At 31.5% G+C, this 20,322-nt stretch overlaps 4 protein-coding genes across 4 annotated transcripts; 2 read left to right on the top strand and 2 right to left on the bottom strand.

Moving 5' to 3' along the window:
- Positions 1 to 1,082: 1,082 nt before the first annotated feature.
- On the top strand, positions 1,083 to 4,499 carry LOC149489466 ((3R)-3-hydroxyacyl-CoA dehydrogenase). Its single transcript, XM_089714946.1, has 7 exons — positions 1,083 to 1,289; positions 1,727 to 1,864; positions 2,492 to 2,685; positions 3,111 to 3,216; positions 3,479 to 3,563; positions 3,889 to 4,004; positions 4,271 to 4,499. Exons 1-7 carry the CDS (start codon positions 1,247 to 1,249, stop codon positions 4,354 to 4,356), a joined length of 768 nt encoding a protein of 255 aa, XP_089571072.1. The 5' UTR covers positions 1,083 to 1,246; the 3' UTR covers positions 4,357 to 4,499.
- Positions 4,500 to 4,804: 305 nt separating this feature from the next.
- LOC149489465 (uncharacterized) lies at positions 4,805 to 7,868 on the bottom strand. Its single transcript, XM_089714945.1, has 4 exons — positions 7,702 to 7,868; positions 7,266 to 7,630; positions 5,368 to 5,532; positions 4,805 to 5,064 (listed from the first exon to the last, which is right to left on the bottom strand). The coding sequence occupies exons 1-4, from the start codon at positions 7,784 to 7,786 to the stop codon at positions 4,819 to 4,821; spliced, it is 861 nt and encodes a 286-aa protein (XP_089571071.1). The 5' UTR covers positions 7,787 to 7,868; the 3' UTR covers positions 4,805 to 4,818.
- A 5,000-nt stretch (positions 7,869 to 12,868) lies between these two features.
- LOC149489464 (lipase 3-like) lies at positions 12,869 to 14,037 on the top strand. Its single transcript, XM_089714944.1, has one exon. The coding sequence runs from the start codon at positions 12,882 to 12,884 to the stop codon at positions 14,016 to 14,018; it is 1,137 nt and encodes a 378-aa protein (XP_089571070.1). The 5' UTR covers positions 12,869 to 12,881; the 3' UTR covers positions 14,019 to 14,037.
- Positions 14,038 to 16,493: 2,456 nt separating this feature from the next.
- LOC149489463 (chymotrypsin-2-like) lies at positions 16,494 to 20,322 on the bottom strand. Its single transcript, XM_089715061.1, has 5 exons — positions 20,271 to 20,322; positions 18,892 to 19,276; positions 18,451 to 18,697; positions 18,060 to 18,215; positions 16,494 to 16,649 (listed from the first exon to the last, which is right to left on the bottom strand). The coding sequence occupies exons 1-5, from the start codon at positions 20,320 to 20,322 to the stop codon at positions 16,494 to 16,496; spliced, it is 996 nt and encodes a 331-aa protein (XP_089571187.1).

Here is a 20,322-nt window from a genome sequence, read left to right as displayed (position 1 = left end):
AGCACTCTCAGAACAATAGATTTATTTAATAAATGAAACGATACCATTTTAAATTTCGCGCTGTTTATGTATGATGTGCGCATGCCTTAATGCTCTAAGGCGCATGCGCAGGTTTTTATTATTTTATAATTTTAATAAAATAAATAATTCAACAATTTCAATGATGAGCCCATACGGACCTAACGGTAAAGAATACGATTTTGATAAAATTTGCCAATTTTGCTATGGATGGGGTGCTAAAGTGTAACTTTTTTATACCTAAAATTAAAAAAAAATTATTTAAAAAAAAACTAAAGGGGACCTAACGAAAAAATTGTGGGACCTTATAGGACCTAATGGAGACCTATCGATTGAGGTCATTTTTGACCCAAAATTCTATGGATGGGGTGCTAAAGTGCATTTTTTTTTATACCTAAAATTTAAAAAATTATTTAAAAAAAAACTAAAGGGGACCTAACGAAAAAATTGTGGGACCTTAAAGGACCTAACGGGGACCTAACGATCAAGGTCATTTTCGACCCAAAATTCCATTGATGGGGTGCTAAGTTTGCACTGGTAAAATATACAGGGTGTAATCGTTAAGTGTGCACATGCGAATTCCGTAACTATTACAGATATCAAAAAAAATTAAACTGATATCGAAAGTACTTAACCTAATTAGTAAAATGGCCTTATTAAATTTTTAAAAATAAAACGAGAAATATCTAAAAAATTAACTTTAAACCCTCCCAAACAAGAAATTAATCTGTACATATTATACAGATTAATTTCTCGTGCATGATCCATAAATATTCACGTTTTTAATGATTAATAAGTATAAAATATATTTTATCCTTACATTTACAATCATTTATCTTAATTAATTTTGAAAACCATACAAAATAAAAAAAGCATTCGTTCGTTTATAAATTATTGTAATTAATTGCATTACAAATTCTGAACGCGTTTATTTTAATGTCAGTGTCAACTGTCATCCCAAATTCAATTATTCAAATTTCGGAACGGTCTCTTCAACTCGTCAACTGTCACAATTTGTGAATTTCAATTTTCATTGTCTTCTATCTCACAGTCTTATCATTATCAATAATCAAATTTTTATCAGTAATCGTCTTGTGTCAAGTTAAGAGCTTGGGTGATGTGTTTGGTGATAACAGAGATCAAAGAGCATTATAGACCTGTCAAAGTTCTATGTTACATTTTATTCGATCGTCGAACAAAATAATCTTTTATTAATTAAGTAATAACTATGGTGTCTGGTTTAGTAGCAGGAAGACTTGCACTTGTCACAGGTAAGCATCCTTATTAATTAAAACTAAAAAAAAATATTGGTAAATTAAATAAATTCTAAATTTAAAAATTCATGTTGTTAGAGCTAGCGCGCACGAGCAACTTTGTCTCCGCAACTATTTACTAGTCTTAGATCTAGTCTATTTACTAGTCTTAGAACTATTTACTAGTCTTAGAACTAGTCTTAGATGATTTCTTTTTTATTTAATAAAAATAAAAATGTATTAAAATGAAAAGTTTACAGTACATCACCAGTATTATCACAGGTATTATGTATTTTCCTAAATATGAGTTTTGTTGTTTTAATATTTATCAGTCAAGGAATTTATTTGTTGTTGAGTTTACATAACTGACATTATTACTGCGTCTTGAAAGTCAAATCATTCATAGTGTTAAACTTGGCTTTCCTTTTTTATTTTTAATACTTTTTTAATATCAGGTGCGGGTTCAGGAATTGGCAGAGCGGCATGTCAAGTTTTAGCCAGGGAAGGGGCTACAGTAATAGCAGCGGATAGGAATTATGATGCAGCTTTGGAAACTATTAAAGCACATACAGCCCTTGCATCTGGTTCAAGTGGTGAGTTCTTTATAATTTTATATAAGTTTTTATCCTATTTGTTATACTAATACAATAGAGGGAAATTAATAAAAAAAAAATGTTGTGTGGTTTTATGAAACCACGGTAAAAGTGAAACTGTTCGAACGGTTCCGAACACTGCTTTGTGTAGCGCATGTCGCGTGACGTTCGGCTACCGAGTAGGTATGTACTACTTACCGCGATACACACAACATGCGCTACACAGACCAAAAAGTTTGAGACGATGTAATAAAAGTTTCACTTTAAAAAAAATTATTTTGCTTTAAACATGTAACATTACCAATACAGTACAGAATTGACTAACATGCTGATAACTTGAATAACACTAGTAATGCAATGAATATCTGTACTAAAAGAAATTATTGCATGTTTAGAATCAATTAGATTCAAGAATCAATCATTCATGAGTGCAAAGTTTTCTAAGAAATACCAGGTAAGTATTTTCAAATATTTTATCCGTCAAATTCCCGAAAGAAATGAGCAGAGAACAAAAAAATGATGTTTATGACAAGTATGCCTATAAAGATTTGTACAAGTGGAAGTACAATTCATCAAAATTTACAATATATTATAATATCTTATATCTAAATTAAAATATATTTACAGCAATTGGTGACCACTGTGCAGCAGAAGTTGATGTATCAGACTCGAAATCTGTTAAAAATCTAGTCCAAACACTTTCAAAGCAATTTAAAGTGCCACCAAGTATAGTTGTTAACTCGGCAGGCATCACTAGGGATAATTGGATGCTCAAACTGTCAGAAGAGGACTATGATAGCGTACTTAATGTCAATCTGAAGGTATGACAAATTTATGGGTAACTAGAACTAACAAATTATATACTAATAATAATAGTTTAAAAAACAACTAAAAAACACGCTTTTTATAGAAAACCGAACTAAAAAATAGAAAATTTTATCAAATTAGTGTATTGTCATCGGTCCTCAATAAATCTACAAAGTTTGAACGAAATCTGTCCGTTTAAAGTGGGTCAAAATGGCGCCCAAAGAAGTCGGTTACAAACAAACATACAGGTGAAGCTAATATAAAGCGTGTTAAAATGGGGAAGGCCTCAATAGGATTTAAGTATACATAGGTATGGACAGACAGCGACAACGACTATTTTATAATACTATGTAATGATTTTCAGTTTTCAGTACACTTTTGAGGACTTTAAATAATGTTTTATTAACCTTTTTGAATGCCCCTATCTATTTTATTTCAGGGGTCTTTCCTAATACTGCAAGAATTTGCAAAGCTTATGATAGATGCCTCATTGCCAGGGTCCATAGTGAATATTTCTAGTATAGTGGGAAAATATGGTAATATGGGTAAGGATTTTTGCTCAATTAATATTTCTTTAAGATTTTTTTTAATTAACTTTTTTTTGTCACATTACTAAATATCTTTTGAAAAGTTTTATAAATTATCATATTAATAAATGATTACATTTATATTATACTTATTTTAGATTTTTGTTCTAATATTCCATTATCGTCAATTCAAAATTAGAGATATTATTTTTTCTTTTGTTTTTGGGATGTATAATAAATTATCTTAAATTATATTTAGTAACATAGAGCTTATTTTTAGGTCAAGCAAATTATTCAGCTAGCAAGGCTGGTTTAATTGGGATGACAAAGACAGCTTCTAAGGAATTAGGCAAATTTAATATAAGGTAGGTTTATAGAGAACAAAAAAATAGTTTATTTATTAAAAATTATTAAGACATGTACCTACCTACAACAACAAACATTGATTGTTTGGATCGTCAATTGATTTATTCCAAATTAATCAAAATTGGTACTGTGTTTTAGACTTTGAAAGAAAAGCAGATCAACAGACTAACACTTGTTCTAATATTAATATTTTTTTAAACTATGTGCTTCCATACTTAAAAAAACTAATTAAATGTATCTTCATTAATTATTCTGTAGTTTTAAGTTAAACATCATTTAATTTTATACATGATATACATAATATTTTTAATTCATAATTCCCAGAGTCAATGTTATACTGCCCGGCTTTGTGAACACTCCAATAATAAATACAGTACCAGATAAAGTAAAGGAAACATTATTGAAAATGGTGCCTTTGGGAAGATTGGGACAACCAGAAGGTAAGTTTTTAATATACATATAATCACTTTTTAGTGTAAACATGGTACTACGAAATTGTTAGTTTTTTTTTTACGCTAATATAATAATTTATATACTTAATTTTTTTTTAAGAATAGAAAATCAGGGATTCGTAATCGCGTTTTCCGGGACCGGGACAATGCCTGACCACTCAAATTTTTTTTACCATGTTTTATAAGAAAAATTGTGCACAAAATTTTGACAAAACTGATTTTTTGAATGTTAAACTAATATTTTTTGTTTTCAGAAATTGCCGAAGTTATAATGTTTTTAAGTTCGGATAAAAGTTCATTTGTTAATGGTGCTACAATTGATGTCACTGGGGGATATTAGTTATTTATAAATTTTATAGAATAAGGAAATGGTGTAATAGAAATATAATTGAAATGTTGAATGAATATTTGGGTACTTATAAATGGTGCTACTTTTATAAATGGATATTTTTTATTTATTTTCTATGAATATATTAAACTTGTTTTGTTAAAAATATATTTTTTATTTCAATTATTATAAGATAAACACAGAAAGGTGAAGTTTTTAGCTTAATTCTAAACTTTAAGGTAAGTAAATTAGCCAATCCTTAAATTAAAGATGTTTTTTCATACCTTACTAAAAAAATCTATTATAATATGCCATAACACCATCATGTGTTGATGAGACATATAAATAAGACTAAATTATTTTCTGAAAATTTTAGTTACTTACTGGGTTCTTTCCATGGCAACCTTAAAATAAATACATATTATATTAACTACTAGAATAAATAAATAAAACAAACAAATACATCAACACAATTTATTTACTCTTCTTAACTTTAGCTTTATTCTTTTTAAGTTCCGCTTTATTCTTCTTTCTCTTATCCTTCATGAAGGTCTTGTATTGTGTCTTTCTCTTTTCGTCTATTATTTCTTTATATTTCTTCTTATTATACTTCTGAAGCTGTGCGTCTGCTAGAAGCTCGTCGACCATTGTTCTCTTCCTTTCTTTTCTGGTTAACCTTTCATTGACATGATCTAAAGGCGAGTCCATGATACGACCAACCTAAAAATAAAATATGTAAATAATCATGCTGTTTTCATTATTTAGAACCTTATTCTAATTGTTTCGTTTTATTTCATTATTACAATCTGACTCTTACGTGGGACATTCAGCAGCTTGGTATGTGGTTTGTGTCAAGGCCAAGGGTTTCTTCTTAAAATTTTATTCATTTGATAGTTACTTAAAAATTAAACTTTATAAAATAAAATAACTAAAGATCTGGCATGCCTCTATTATAAGAACCACAATTTATTATAAAAGAAAGTCAATTGTGAAAAATATGCCCACAGAGATTACGAAACTCACTTGGAAGTATTTAGGCAGGACTTCCATATCATTCTTTTTGTAGAAACGTTTTGGATCCAACGCAGACCTCATCTTCAATAATCTGAGGTCATTCTTCAGTTCTGTTGTTATCTCCGGAGCTGGCATGTTGAACCAGCGTGGACCCTTGGTCTTCAATCTTTCTTGCTGTAAAATAATTAAAAACCATTGAGGTATTATTATAGAGAGGACACTACGAACTAAATCTGTGCGACAAGCGCAGCGGCGAGGGGGAGTGAGTCATACACTTTGTAGATATTCTGCCTCTTATTACTTATAAATTAAAACCAATCAATGTAACAAAGAAATATTGGTTTGAGACGATTGACTCTAACTTGTGTTACAAATAGTGTAGTAGCGATGTCCTCTCTAGTACGTAGTACATAGTAACTCAATGTTAAAAACACATTTATTGCTATAAACAAAATATAAGCTAAAACTAACAATGATGATGATGACTTCAGAAGGTTGTTACAAACAAGTAAGTATACAATTTTTATTTACTTATGGGAACTATATTTTCTATCACCAAAATTTATATTCGTCATCAAGTTGTATCACCTAATAAATAGATCTATCACCACGAAATATTTTCGTTCTCAGATAAACAAAAATTGTTCCCAGGTATGAATTATCAAATTAATGTTAATATATGTGTAAAATAAGAGATCGATAACCAATAAAATTATATTGCATTACATGAATATAAATTTCATTCTTATAATAACAGTTTTGTTACATAAATAATAGCTCTGTGCTCAGAATGGTAGATCTGTCACCAAATAAATCGATTATCGTTCCCTGACTGCGACTCCTTTTTATTTGATATTTTGTCACCAATACAGTAGTAACATTTTATTTCGTTCAGATATTAAATTAATAGTATTCGTTACCAATTTAATACATCAATTTATAATTTTAATGAAAAAATGATCAAAATTGGCGCGACAAGCTGATTATTCAGTGGTTGTTATTTTTAAGAATAAATATTGATTATTTTAACTTTAATTAAGTGTTTTATCTACTATTCTCCTAGCCATAAGCCAGCTATTTTAAACCAACGCTGATTGTTCAGTGGTAATTATTTTAAACAATAATTAATATTGATTATTTTGACTCTGCCATGACTCTGCTAAAAAATTTATTTAAATATAATTTATACTACCAGTGGAAATTTAGAACCTTGGGAGTCTAGTTAAGTAGCAGAACCTTTTGGTTGAAACGATGATGAAAAATTGAAAACCCTAATTTTTTATTTGAACTTAATGCAATTTTCTAGTAGGTAACATAATATGATTTATTGGTGATCTCTTTAAATTAGTTTGCTTAAATACTTATTAGGACACACCTATTATAATAGATACAAAAACATTTATTTGGTACTAGACCTTATATCTCAGGATTTTAGGTGATTTATTGTGGAACTGATTTTGCATTCTTTGGTTACTACATTTTGGTGACAGATCTACTATTTTGAGGACAAACCCTATTATTTAAGAAACACAAAACTAATTAAATTGGTGATAGCTTAAATGATACCCTTTACTTATTATATAGGATTATTCAAATTTGGGAAAGTCTAAGAGCCTGGATAATAATGCTATTTACATTTGAATATTTATATTGAACTAGGTTTCTGCCCTCGGCTTTGCCCGCGCAGTCAAAGAAAAACCCGCCCCGCGTCGTTCCCGTTCCCGTGGGATTTAAAGTAGCCTATGATAAAAAGTAGCCTATGTCCTTTCTCGGGTATCAAAATATCTCCATACCTAATTTTACGAAAATTGGTTCAGTAGTTTAGGCGTGATTGAGTAACAGACAGACAGAGTTACTTTTGCATTTATAATATTAATAGTATGGATTTGATATATTATTTTACATACCTTCCTTAGTGACCTCAACTTCTTTTCACTAACATTATACTTAGGTAGTGAATGTTCTTTTTCAATACCAGGCTGAAGAACTGACTTCTTCATCTCTTTTTCAACATCAACAGCACCAATTTTTGATTTAAGCTTTCCTGTCTCTTTGTCCAATTGATCGAATTGAAATAAAACCGGTTTTGTCTTTTTAACCGCTAGTAGAGAATTTGTCCACATCATGTCATTGAAGAAATCATCATATAATTGATCAATTTTCAAATTTTTAAGCTTTATTTCAATAGCTTCTTCTCTTGCAATTTTCTCGTCTAATTCTGCTTTCTTCTTATCAAATAAATCTAAAATGACTTCAGTCTTCTTTTCTTTATCTGAAATATATTGATTTTATTAAACAATCCCGTAAAAGTTACTAATTTCAAAGTAAATAAATATATGTAACCTATGAAAAGTATTTCATCTTTTTTCAGTAACTCCGATTTGTCTTGAAGGTCTTCATCGCCCACGGTATCCACAATAAAATCCATTATGCCTTGTCGTAATTATTTACGTACAACGTTGTAAAAACTACATTAGTTTTTATAAATAAAAATATGAAGCATGAACATGTACGATCTCAGAGCAATAAACCTAGGTTTATTCCTCTGAGTCATAGACTCTCTGAGTGTGCGATAGTTTATTGTGTCAACGGTGACAGGCGACAGCCGAGTGCCGACAGGCGACAGCCGACAGGAGAAGAACTTATTAAATAGATGTCAAATGCCATTTTATGTGACATTTGTGATTTTCGTTCAGAAACTAAAAATTTCTATTGGAAGATATACCCATGAGTGTACTATGCTGAACACAATATAGTCAATATAGTCTTATTATTACTACAAAAACAAAAAAAAAGAACTTCATGTTTATACCGATTATACATTATACATTAGTGATTAAAATATCTATTAAAATAAAAACTTCACTATGTGATACCAATGCAAACTTAGCACCCCATCAATGGAATTTTGGGTCGAAAATGACCTTGATCGATAGGTCTCCGTAAGGTCCCACAATTTTTTCGTTAGGTCCCCTTTAGTTTTTTTTAAATAATTTTTAAAATTTTGGGTATAAAAAATACACTTTAGCACCTCGTCCATAGCAAAATTGGCGAATTTTATCAAAATCGTATTCTTTACCGTTAGGTCCGTTTAGGTCCATCATTGAATTTGTTAAATTATTTATTTTATTAAAATTATAAAATAATTAAAACCTGCGCATATCGATAATCGTCGATGTATCGTTTAGCGATATGATCAAGACAAATAATCGAGTCATGTTTACTCGATCATTGATGTGGCCTCACGAGACTATCATAGAAAGAAAATGTACTCAAATTTAATCTTTATGAACTAAGCGATAAAGCTGAGTTTAGAACGCGATATTGAACCGCACTCCCCACGAGACTATCTTGGAAAGAAATACAAATTTAATCTTTATGAACTTAGTGATAGAGTTGAATTTAAAAACTCGTCGCTTAAAAGGTCGTAAATTTTTACTACTTTCTTAGTGACGGACTACTTCTAGCTATCGTTGTTGATAAAAAAATATTTTTATAAGTATAATTTGAAATGAGATGAGAAATAATCTTGAACATAAGAACCGCCATCCTGTTACAAATGACCCGAAATTTTGTGGGTGAAATTTTTAAATATTGCACGCCTCTTAAGCGAAGCGTTGAGGTGGGTTCTACTGTCACTTCGCGCAAAACATCTGATTTTTCAAACTTAAAATGTCTTTATGTATCATACATTGCACTTGTAAGATAATACATACACACACATATTAAGAAAAAACACTATTTTTAACGTTCATGATATTTTTGATGTCATTTTTGTTATTTAAACTAGTTAAAAAACAGTTTAAAAAAGTTCTGTCTTGGACGTCCGTGTGTCTGTATGTGCGGATCCTTTTTCTTGTTAACACGATAGTCGATAGCGACCGAAATACTTTACTAATCGAGTCTTTTTTTTTCTCTTACGCTTGAGTATGCTCAGGAATAGAACCCTTTCATTTTTCAGGGTCTGATTCGATGTGGTTTAATTGTTATTAAATAAACAAAAATAATAATTAATAAATATTTATTAAAAAAAAATTATGAGGCGTGCACTTTTGGATTTTCCAAATTATTTTTTTTTATTTTTAAATTTTTACTCGGGTGAAACCACGGTGAAACCGCGGGTCGCAGCTCGTGGAATCGAAAATGAAACGAACACGAAGCATACGAATTTTCTGTTATTATGCGTACCTACAAATAACGCATCACTTGTTTATTGAATTCCTATTATGTAATGTATAAAAATGAAAAAAAAAAATACGTGTGGCACATGTAAGCTTCTTGTGTGGCACTCGGGGACTGCCGCGGTAAAGCTATTGTATGCTACGCCTTCAATCCACACCTCCGCGCCCGTCGGAGTGGGGAGCGTGAGGTTTTTCGTTACTAAATTTCTGGAATCGGTCCCCGCGCTCAAGCCTCAAGGCCCGCGATAGAAGCTATGCAATAGCTTAAAAATCTTTTTTAGATCAGTACTTTTGTAGAAAAACAGGCGCTTTTAAAGAAAAACAGGAACTACGATGCAACACACTAGTGATTAGGCTTGACCCAGACTAGTTACATATTTCAATTTTGTTTTAAAACATAAGTATTTTATAACTATTTCATTGAGTATTATCATGTAATATAATAACTTCAATTATTTATGTAAGTAGTCAAATAATTTCGACAAGTTCATTATCTTCGTGACTGCTGACCATGACTATTCCGCTACTTGGGCTCGAATACGTAGGTATTACCGGTAAAATATGAGAAACATCGTGCTTTATTGTTTTTCCTTATTCATGTTTTTAATTTATCAGATTCGTCCACGTAATAATACGAAAAGCAGACGTCATTACAAGTTTTTTTGGTGCTTTAAACGTCCGGAGGATGTTACAGTCCTCGGAAAGTCTTGCAGTGTTCAATATTATTATTTATTATACCTAAACTAGCTGCGCCCCGCGCGTACACGTACGAGCTTCAAAAGTTTATTGTCGAGCCAATTTAATAGGCAACATTTGACGTCTATCAATTTTATCTTCATAGGGTGGTAACCTGCTTAAAAACATCGATTAAAGTGAATTAATCGATACGGACTTGAAACATTTGTCAATCGAACTTGAAACACATGACAATAATTTATGATGATTTTTATTCCCAAGTAATCAATGCATTCGATTTTAGATGTCAGATTTCGATTTTTAGAGTAACGTCTCTGGTATTTAAAAAGAAAAAAGGTTTATTGACACAAAATTGTAGCAACGTCAGTTCTTTAAATCAGAAATTGTTTATTATGTTTAGAATGGTTTATCAGTAAAATCAAATCCTAAAATTACTTGTATCGGTCATTATTATTATAAATATGTTATCGTAATTGAAAAAAGTTGAGCAAATGTACAGTTCTAACAAAACGAAATATCATATTATTCTATGTCGTCGTTACTAGGTTACGTTGTTGAATTTTGTTGAACTGTCAAATGTTGCCTATTAAAATGGCTCTACTATATATAATAACAGAATAATATATAAAAAAAGACGTGTGGCACTCGGGGACTGCCGCGGTAAAGCTATTGCATAGCATGCCTTCAAGCCACACCTCCGAGCTCGTCGAGTGGGGAGCGTGAGGTTTTTTCGTTACGGAATTTCTCGATTCGGTCCCCGCGCTCAAGGCCCGCGATAGAAGCTATGCAATAGCTTAAAAAGTTATTTTATGCATTGGAAAAAAGCTTTATTATTAAAATAGGTAGGTACTAGGTGGTTTCATCCGCTTTGTAGAAATGAAATATAAAAATTATACGGGCATTTGAGAGATTCTGTAAGGAAACACTGCATATACATATTATGTATTACTAGCTTTCCGCCCGCGGGTTCACCTGCGTTTTCAAAGAAAATCCCGCGTAGTTCCCGCTCCCTTGGGATTTCTAAGATAAAACCTATGTGTTAATCAAAGTTACCCTCTATATGTGTGCTAATTTTCATTGTAATCGGTTCTGTAGTATTTGCGTGAAAGAGTAACAAACATACACATAAAACACATCCATCCTCACAAACTTTCGCATTTATAATTATTATAGTATTATTATAAATGCGAATAGCTCGCGACCGTCTTTTTGTAGAATTTTAGAAAAAGTAAATCCTTAGCATTTTACAAAATGCCGAGCATTTGTAAACGGCGAGATTATACAATTTGCCTGCGACATATACATAACCCTTGATTCACATTTTCATGAATAGACGATATTTTATTCAAATTTTTTTTTTTTAGTTGTCTTATTTAACAATTTGCGTACTTTTTATTACGAATATTGTTCAATTAATATTTTTTGCATAGCTGTAATAAATAAAAAAATCTTCCTCATAAAGTAACCTTGAGAACGATAGAGTTGGAAAATTTTATTGATATGAATTTCATTATGAAAATTCGAATATATATTATATTATTATAGCTTTTAATTTTTATTCAGTGTCTACGTTTTAATTTAATTCGGGACATAAATTATTTTATTCATGGGATTAATTATGCGTTATTATGAAACACAGTTAATGAAATGAATATTTTTATTGCAGTATAAATTAAAACAAAAAAGCGGCCTTATCGCTTGGTAACGATCTCTACCAGGCAGCCATTAAAATAAAAAGAAATAAAGCTAAACGTAGGTGGGAAAATATAAGACAATTAAGAACAGAGCCCTGAGGAAATCAAATTTAATTTAATTTAAAAGTATGTAACTACAATAATGAAAACACAATATGGCAAAAATTATGTATGTTTTTAAAATTGAGCGTTGTGCTTTTCTGAAGTTAAGTATTAAATGACCATTATTTATGTGAGTAATACAGAAATATTCTGTCTACAAATAACTTGATCAAAGCCATCTTGTTGAAAACCAAAAAAGTATTATTACTTTTAAAATTTATCGATTACTGTTTTTGTGTTTTACTCTCTAAAGAGACAAAATTTTAACAATTTATAAATTGTTAAAAATTATATCGTTGATTCGGTCATACTGGATATAGATGGTACCAAAAAATCTATTAATCTACGTAAATTTATGAAAAATTATTTAGAAGACTTTATTTAATATAATAAATGAAAATTATTTTGCAAGATCTTAGAATTTAAATTTATGGTCATCCTAATCTATCGTTTGTTAGTTAAAAATAGTTTACAATCTGTTGTAATTATTTCAGTACGCGAATATATAAGTAACTTATCAGATGTGTGAAGTTAAATCTTGAAGATAGTAATCATTTTTAAATTTAAAGTGAACTAAATAAAAATATTTTATAGAGTAGACATAAATAGATTTGTCTAGGAAAACTACACTTAAAGAATTAATCTTAAAGAGCGCAGTGAAAATTGAAACTATAATCTTCTCAAAGAAAATATTAATTCGGAGGACTTGAGTCCTCGAATCCTCTTCTCGAGTCGCAAACATGTACAAAAATATCAACAGAATTAGTGTTATATAAAAAACAAAATCGCAATATACACGATGAAGAAGTTATTCATTATTTTATGTTATTATACAAAATTCTGTGTAGCGATGTCCCAGGAACCATATAAGTTACGCGAGACTTGGAAGAACTTCACTGAATTAACAGAGAGTTATGGATTCAAGGCGGAAATCTACGAAGTCATTACAGAAGATGAGTATATTCTGCAGCTATTCCATATTCCCGGCTCAATTAAACCACCGATACTACTCATACATGGCTATGTAGATTCAGCAGACACCTGGGTTATTCGAGGCGAAAATTCCCTTGGTATCACTATGGCGCGAAAGGGCCACGACCTATGGTTTGCCAACTGCAGAGGCAATCATTATTCCAGAAAACACCTACGGCTTAACCCTGATAAGGACGTTTCTTTTTGGGAATTCAGTTTCCATGAAATGGGTTACTACGATATGCCTGCTCTAATTGATACAGTTCTGAACAAAACGCAAGTGAAAAAATTAAATCTTATAGGACACTCCCAGGGCAATACAGTGTTCTACGTCCTAGGTTCCACTAGACCAGAATATAATGATAAAGTTAATTTAGCCATAGCTCTGTCACCTGTGTGCTTCTTTCACAAGTCATCGTCTCCGATGTCGTTGTTTCTACAATATTATCCATTAACAGACTCGCTTCTGAAACTGTTTAACATTAATGAATTCTTTGGGTACAGCAGTTTAGTCGTCCAGATATTACGAAAGATATGTTCTCTGCCTAACATAGGGTACGAAATATGTATAGTCCTCGGAATGTCCTTCGTAACTGGTGCAGATATTGATGAGTTAGAAGAAGGCTATCACGTGACAATCTTCTATTATTATCCTGCTGGAGCATCAAGTAGATCTTTCGTACATTATGAGCAAGTGGGGACGAGCCGGAAGTTTGCAAGATTTGATTATGGCAGAATAGGAAACATGGCAAAGTATAAATCACCGGAACCGCCAGTATACGATTTGTCAACGGTTACAATGCCGATAGTACTGTTAGCTGGTAGGAACGATAATCTGTCGTCACTGGATGATGTGGAAGTATTGAGGAGTAAGCTGCCAAATGTAGTAGAGTTTGTCGTGCTACCGTATCAGAAAATGAATCACGTTGACTTTATATGGGGAAGAAATGCAAAAAAATATCTCTTTCCGTACATTTTTAAGGCGCTGCATAGATATAGAACGAAAAAATTTTAAATTTATGTGTAAAATGTTAATTTATGCCAATTAAATAAGTTATTTTATTGTATTGAGTAATAATTGTTCATATGAATTAAAATAAATCTACGTCATAAGTAGCAGTGATCTATTTCTAAATAAAAAAAGTCGGCATTGAAATGATAATGTTACGCTAGATTATGAAATTATTTAAATGAAGATTATATTGAATATTGTTTTATTTTATTAAAAAAGTTTTTGTAACGTTCGTGTCTGGGGTAATCACGGGGAAATAATATATTATTCAAAGAAAGAAAGAAAGTAAAAACATCTATTGCAAGGACGTAATCAAACAAAGTCTTAAAACATAATAAACAAGACAGTAAAAAAAGTAAATTTAAAAAGAGAAAAATATAATTAAACAGGTTGTCCCAATAAGTATGGATATACTGAAGCCAGGAGGTAGAGGACCTATAGGGCTATCCGAATCACCCCCCTGTGATGTGATTTTTCGTATTTTCGGAGTTATGACGTTTTTTTTTAAATTTTCACCTATTGCCGAGTACGATGAGATTTTTATTTATGGTGACGTGACTTGTTATTACGATGAGATAATGCCACAATTTAGACGAATTAACCCGGAAATTGAGAGAAGCAGAAGAGCTACCTGATAGATAGAGCAAGTTTTCAAAAGCCAAACGAAAATATTTTTTATGTGATTTTATTTTTTACGGGCCCTTGAAGTTGTGAACGTACTGGGTAATTTTATCTTTCTTGGCATTCAATTCTTTTTTTAATTTCCATTCAAAGATCTAACGATAGTAAACGTTACTGACTAGGCCTATCTTTCAGCTTAGCACACAAAAAAAAGACGGGTTGCACTCCGGGAGTGCCGGCAGAAGTGAAAACTTGAATATTAACGTTCAGCATGTTTGATATTTTGGAATGGTATCCGTCTTACGCATGGAATATAAGGGCTAAAAACAAAAAAAAAAATTCGTCTTACGCTTTTTCGATCAGGCCACGTGTCCTGACGCGAGTTTAAGATTTTATACCTAACGCCGCTAAAGAAGGTTTCACTTCAAAAATCAAGTATCTACCGCAATAAGTCACGTCATCATAAAGAAAAATCACTCAGGGAAAATTTTTGTGTGATGAACATCGATGTTTGCTCTGTGGCTGGGCTAATTAACAATTATCTATTTAAGTATCTTTTTAAAATTACATTATATTTCGGACATCAGCTATCTGGTTTCCATAACACAAACGAAATGTTATATGTATGTATAGTATGGAATCAGATATATGTATGTATAGTATGGAATCAGATAAAAAATATAATCAGCCTTATATGAAAAATATAGATGATTTATTCCCACTAATGGTAGATTGCCAAATTGGTAGAGCTATTCTCGAGTATAGCAACACGATTGACGATTCATTCTTATTTATAAAGATTATCTTCGTTACTATCCTTTCATGGTTTTCACATAAATGACTACCTTACCCGCGGTTTCACCCTCAGTGCTCCGCTCCTATGGGTCTTAGCGTGATGATATATAGCTTAGAGCTTTCCTCGATAAATGAGCTATCAAACACTGAAAGAATTTTTCAAATCGAACCAATAGTTCCTGAGATTAGCGCTTTCAAACAAACTCTTCAGCTTTATAATATTATAGTAGTTCAATAGAGCCATATTGAGTCCATCTGTGGGATTCTGTGACGTCACACACTTACATTAAGTGCAAATTCATGTCAAACATACTCCACGGGATGTCAAGGATCTTTTATATTGTAAAAGTACTTTTAATGTAATGTTTGTGCAATTTATTCTCTACTTGAATAGTTTTATCAAATAACTAAAGAATTGAAAACGCTATGGAATTTCAATTAATAAATGAGTGTTTGTCTTGTTATATTATGCGAGTCACTATATCGATAAATAAGTAAATGAACAAAAAGGATTATAATAATAATTCTTTTTAATCTATATATCTGCTTATATAATATCTGCTTATATTATTATTATTAAAGCTCGCGGTAATCTTTATCATATAAATAAATTGTGTCAGATGAGTTAGGACATCATAAGTTACCAGAAAAAGTTTTATAGTGTACGTGTAAGTTTATATTTGTCTTTTAGCGCACTTAAATCAAAGCTTTTTGCTTATAGCTATAAAGATAAGAGTACAATAGAAAAGCATGCTTAAGACAGCTTTACAATAGCTCGTAACTAAAAAAGTGCGTTTGTGCCGAGCACACGTTTCTGAAGTGAAACTTCTTTGGCAAGATTCAATGACACTAAAATCGTCGCCTTACTCCATTACGTGACGTTATTGCCAAAAAGCAACTTTGAAATTTTACTCTCAACGAGCCTAAGGAAGCTTCACTTCAAAAAAGAAAACATAATTTCAGGATAAACCTCGATATCAAGAAATAAAAAATCGAATTAAATGCCTATATTTTATTCATTGATTGATACATAATGGCGACTATATCTTTAGTCTGGTAAATTCATTCATTATTATTACCAGTTTTATCTTTTATCCAATCGACGAAGGCATACACCTTGGCGAATACATCTGGATAGTCTTTGCCACAGGGTTTAATGTTATAAGATACAATGCCTATGATCTCACCATCAGCAATAAGAGGACCGCCAGAGTCACCCTGAAAACATAAAGTTATACAGTAAAAAGAGCGGTGTGCGAGCACACGTGTCAGAAGTGAAACTTCTTTGGCAAGATTCAAAGATGCCAAAATTGTCGCCTTACTCCATGACGTGACGATATTGGCATGACGTGACATTAAAATTTTACACTCAACGCGCCTAAAAAGTTTCACTTCAAAAGAAAGCTCGAAGACGTGAAAAATTATTTTAAATGATAAGTTTGAAGAAATAATTTTAATTGTGCGCCTTCACAATTTTTTTTATTAATAGTTTCGGGGCAGGTTTCATCGTTTGCCATGTTTCAGATAGTCTGTATATAACTTTGATTCATTTTCATCCATTAAGCGCGTAACACACGGTGAAGATACTATGTTATTTTATGTTAAGATTCAAAACACTGACACAAAATTTCGGGTCATTTGTAACAGGATGGCGGTTCTACAGGGGTCTTAGTACGCAATGACAAAAAGAAAAATGATGGTCAGAACGCTGATACCGCATACCTTAAGAAACTCTAATATTTTATATTAGAGAATCTTAACATAAAATATTATAGTATCTTCACCGTGTGTGACGCGCTTTATTATTTGTATTGAGCAGTGGTGGTTTAAATATTAATAATTATAAATTATATGTAATTTAATCTATACAGGGTGTCCCACTATTGGTATACTAAGCGCGAAGGGACTTGTAGTTTTACATACACTGATCACGTAAAAAATACTTAAACAAAAAAAATACGTCAAAATATTTTTGCAAAATTTTTCCTGAAAATCCATGTTTACTTCTCTAGCTTCGCGCAGCTGGCATATACCGCTTCTCTAATGTGAGCATTTTGTCTATGAAAACATAATCTTAAACGATAGCTCACGTGCTGGTGGAAAAGTTGGGCGGGTTGCTTGTTATGGGTGTACACATAGAGTTTTAAGAATTCATCTATTTGAAAAAAAAATGCGTCTGGAATTTTATAAGTATTTTTTACGTACTCAGTGTATGCAAAACTATAACCTACTTAGAGCTTAGTATACCAACAGTGGGACACCCTGTATATAATGTAGCAAGCCATAATGGATATGTTTTATACTCAAATATGCTGTACTATGATTTTATACTGATATAAATTTTGAACGATCACTGTTGTTAACAAGAAGCTTATATCTAATACACTGGAGATTTCAGTATGAACATTAACTTGTAACAAGAAAATATGACCTTGAATGACGCCTGTATGTTTTTTTATCCCTTTCACACCCACTTGCCAAGTTAGGTGTGAAAGGGATAAAAAAACATACAAGTGTATTAGATATTATAAGCTTCTTGGTTGTTAATTGACAGTATATCTGTACCAACTGTACAGACCACGTCACAATTTTATACCAAATCTGAAAAAGGCAAAAGAAACTATTTACCGAACATGTAGCTGTTTGTGGTTTCGATTTTGCGCATATTTGGCTCTCTGATAATGGATTTTGATTCTGCCATTTCTGGTAGGCTTCTATACATTTATCCAAAGATACTGTATACATAGTTAGCATTTGTAAATCGTCCGCTAGCTCTCTATAGTTCTGAAAGATTAAATATTTATTTTATAGAATTTTCAGGTATTAAAATTTCACGACACCCGATTTGACGACGTCTTTAAATAACTGGTTAGGAGCTTTCTTTTTCAAAACAGATCCTTTACAAAGTCTTAAATCAACCGTGAGTTGGTGGTAATTCTTGTATCAAAATTAGGTACGTGTTTGAAAAATATATAAAATTTATTGCAATTTAGTATCGAATATAATATGAGCGACTCACGTTAATGTATCCCCATCCAATTGCTGTGGTTTCTGCTCCAACAGGGGTTTCCTTTGATGGCAAGGGTATGGAAGCGATTTTCACGCCGAACTCGAATTCATATATCATCTTAAGAAGTGCGATATCGTTAACCAACGATGATCTATTAAATTTCTCATGATTTACTATTTGGTCCACTTCATATCTGGAGCCGCCCGATGAAAGTTTGTTGGTTCCAGCCACAACTGTTATTTCTTTAGCCTGTAAACTACAGAAATAATATGTATAAGAAATGAGTTAACAATAATTTTTTTCTTATTTTAAAATTTCCAATCGCTCAAGTATAAAGAGGTTCTAGGATAGGATATTATCTACCGTATTATTTATTAAGATGAAAGCATACAATAGTAAAAAAATGATTTCATTCCCACTACATAATATTTTGTTATTCATGATATTTACTCTTTCGTGCAATGGGCAGCTGTCAACACCCATTTTGAATAGATGATGGAACCGCCGCAGAAGTGGAATTCCGTCCAAGTGCTTCTCCTTAGCGATACTTGGTGTGGGTACGCTCCATCTGGTGCTGTTTTACCTCCAACTATTTTAGTGTCGACTTCATTGTTGCTAATTAATGGTACTCCTTCTCTTTTGCCTCCAGAAGGAGGTTCTATGTCATCGTCTTCTTCAGCATTAGCTTCAATTGAACGTATTTTTCTTATTTTACCGTTGTCTTCAAATGAAGCCATTTCTTCATCCTCGTGTTCACCAGGTGCTACTGTACTGGAGTCTTCATTATTGTTTTCGCTTAAAAGTGCTACTTTATCGTCGCCTTGTAGAGTAGCCCCTGCAATCAATTTTATTAATTTATAATCCGAACCTTAATATAACTTTTTGTATATCTGGAATGATGTACACTGATACTGACTGAAGAATTAGTGTTATAGTTGTTTAAACGCCCTCATCTCAAGAAAAAAGTAGATCTAATTGAAAATATATTTTGGGTTGGATAGTCCATTTGTGGAGGAACATTTTAGGTTATATTATATATACTTAGTTCATTTGTAGAGGAATATTTTATACATTTTAAGTTATATGACATCACGCTTCAACCAATAGAAACAGACGTGAAAATTTTTAGTAAAATATAAGGTAAAATATTTATTTTGAGAGGAAAAGAAATTGCAGAATACAGAATTCTTCTGGTGAAGCAATTTTCAAAATCGGCTTTAGTTTAGAAATAGTAACAACTGTAATTTAATTAATTATCTTAATTTTAAGTTATTTAAAATAGTATTGGATTTTGGGGGAATAGTTAGTATTGTATTGTTTATTTGTACTGTTTTCTTTAATATGGTCGACTTAAATATGTTTCGGAACAAGTAGCAAAACGGTTGCCATAAAAATAAGATCGGGTTAGAAAATCAGCATAATAAAATGTTATCAGATTTTTTTTAATTTCAGTGTATAGATGCAATTGAAATCGTAGCAGCTATATGTTCCTATTTTGAAATTTACGATTGAAAGCAATTGAAATTTTAACATTAAACATAGGTACAAAGTAATTTAGGACATACGAGTATGGTGAGTATCTCCACTGTTCAATCTATACTAATATTATAAAGCTGAAGAGTTTGTTTGTTTGAACGCGCTAATCTCAGGAACTACTGGTCCGATTTGAAATATTCTTTCAATGTTAGATAGCTCATTTATTGAGGAAGGCTATATATATCATCACGCTCAGACCAACAGGAGAGGAGCCACGTGGGTGAAACCGCGGAGCGCAGCTAGTTAAACATAAAAAACAATATGTTTTATAAAATATATAAAAAAAGACTTACCATTTGCTATCCAAGCTGTTGATAGCAAGAATACAACAAACAATTTCAACAT

Source organism: Colias philodice, chromosome 3, assembly GCF_061535455.1.
Source record: "Colias philodice isolate Cphi_HAF_F1 chromosome 3, ilColPhil1 Martin Lab GWU primary, whole genome shotgun sequence".
Taxonomy (NCBI): Eukaryota; Metazoa; Arthropoda; class Insecta; order Lepidoptera; family Pieridae; genus Colias; species Colias philodice.
The sequence above is the reverse complement of the archived record's forward strand: the minus strand, read 5'-3'. Positions and strand labels throughout refer to the sequence as shown.

Excerpts from the sequence above, each read along its gene's own strand:
- LOC149489466 (XM_089714946.1), top strand. The coding sequence starts at position 1,247 with ATGGTGTCTGGTTTAGTAGCAGGAAGACTTGCACTTGTCACAG. Across the intron at positions 3,217-3,478 it reads GGGAAAATATGGTAATATGG|GTCAAGCAAATTATTCAGCT; the intron begins GTAAGGATTTTT and ends GCTTATTTTTAG. Across the intron at positions 4,005-4,270 it reads AAGATTGGGACAACCAGAAG|AAATTGCCGAAGTTATAATG; the intron begins GTAAGTTTTTAA and ends TTTTGTTTTCAG.
- LOC149489465 (XM_089714945.1), bottom strand. The coding sequence starts at position 7,786 with ATGGATTTTATTGTGGATACCGTGGGCGATGAAGACCTTCAAGACAAA. Across the intron at positions 5,533-7,265 it reads AGTTGAGGTCACTAAGGAAG|CAAGAAAGATTGAAGACCAA; the intron begins GTATGTAAAATA and ends ATTATTTTACAG. Across the intron at positions 5,065-5,367 it reads TCCTGCCTAAATACTTCCAA|GTTGGTCGTATCATGGACTC; the intron begins GTGAGTTTCGTA and ends TTTTATTTTTAG.
- LOC149489464 (XM_089714944.1), top strand. The coding sequence starts at position 12,882 with ATGTCCCAGGAACCATATAAGTTACGCGAGACTTGGAAGAACTTCACT.
- LOC149489463 (XM_089715061.1), bottom strand. The coding sequence starts at position 20,322 with ATGTTGAAATTGTTTGTTGTATTCTTGCTATCAACAGCTTGGATAGCA. Across the intron at positions 19,277-20,270 it reads AACAGCTTGGATAGCAAATG|GGGCTACTCTACAAGGCGAC; the intron begins GTAAGTCTTTTT and ends AATTGATTGCAG. Across the intron at positions 16,650-18,059 it reads CACAAACAGCTACATGTTCG|GGTGACTCTGGCGGTCCTCT; the intron begins GTAAATAGTTTC and ends TTATGTTTTCAG.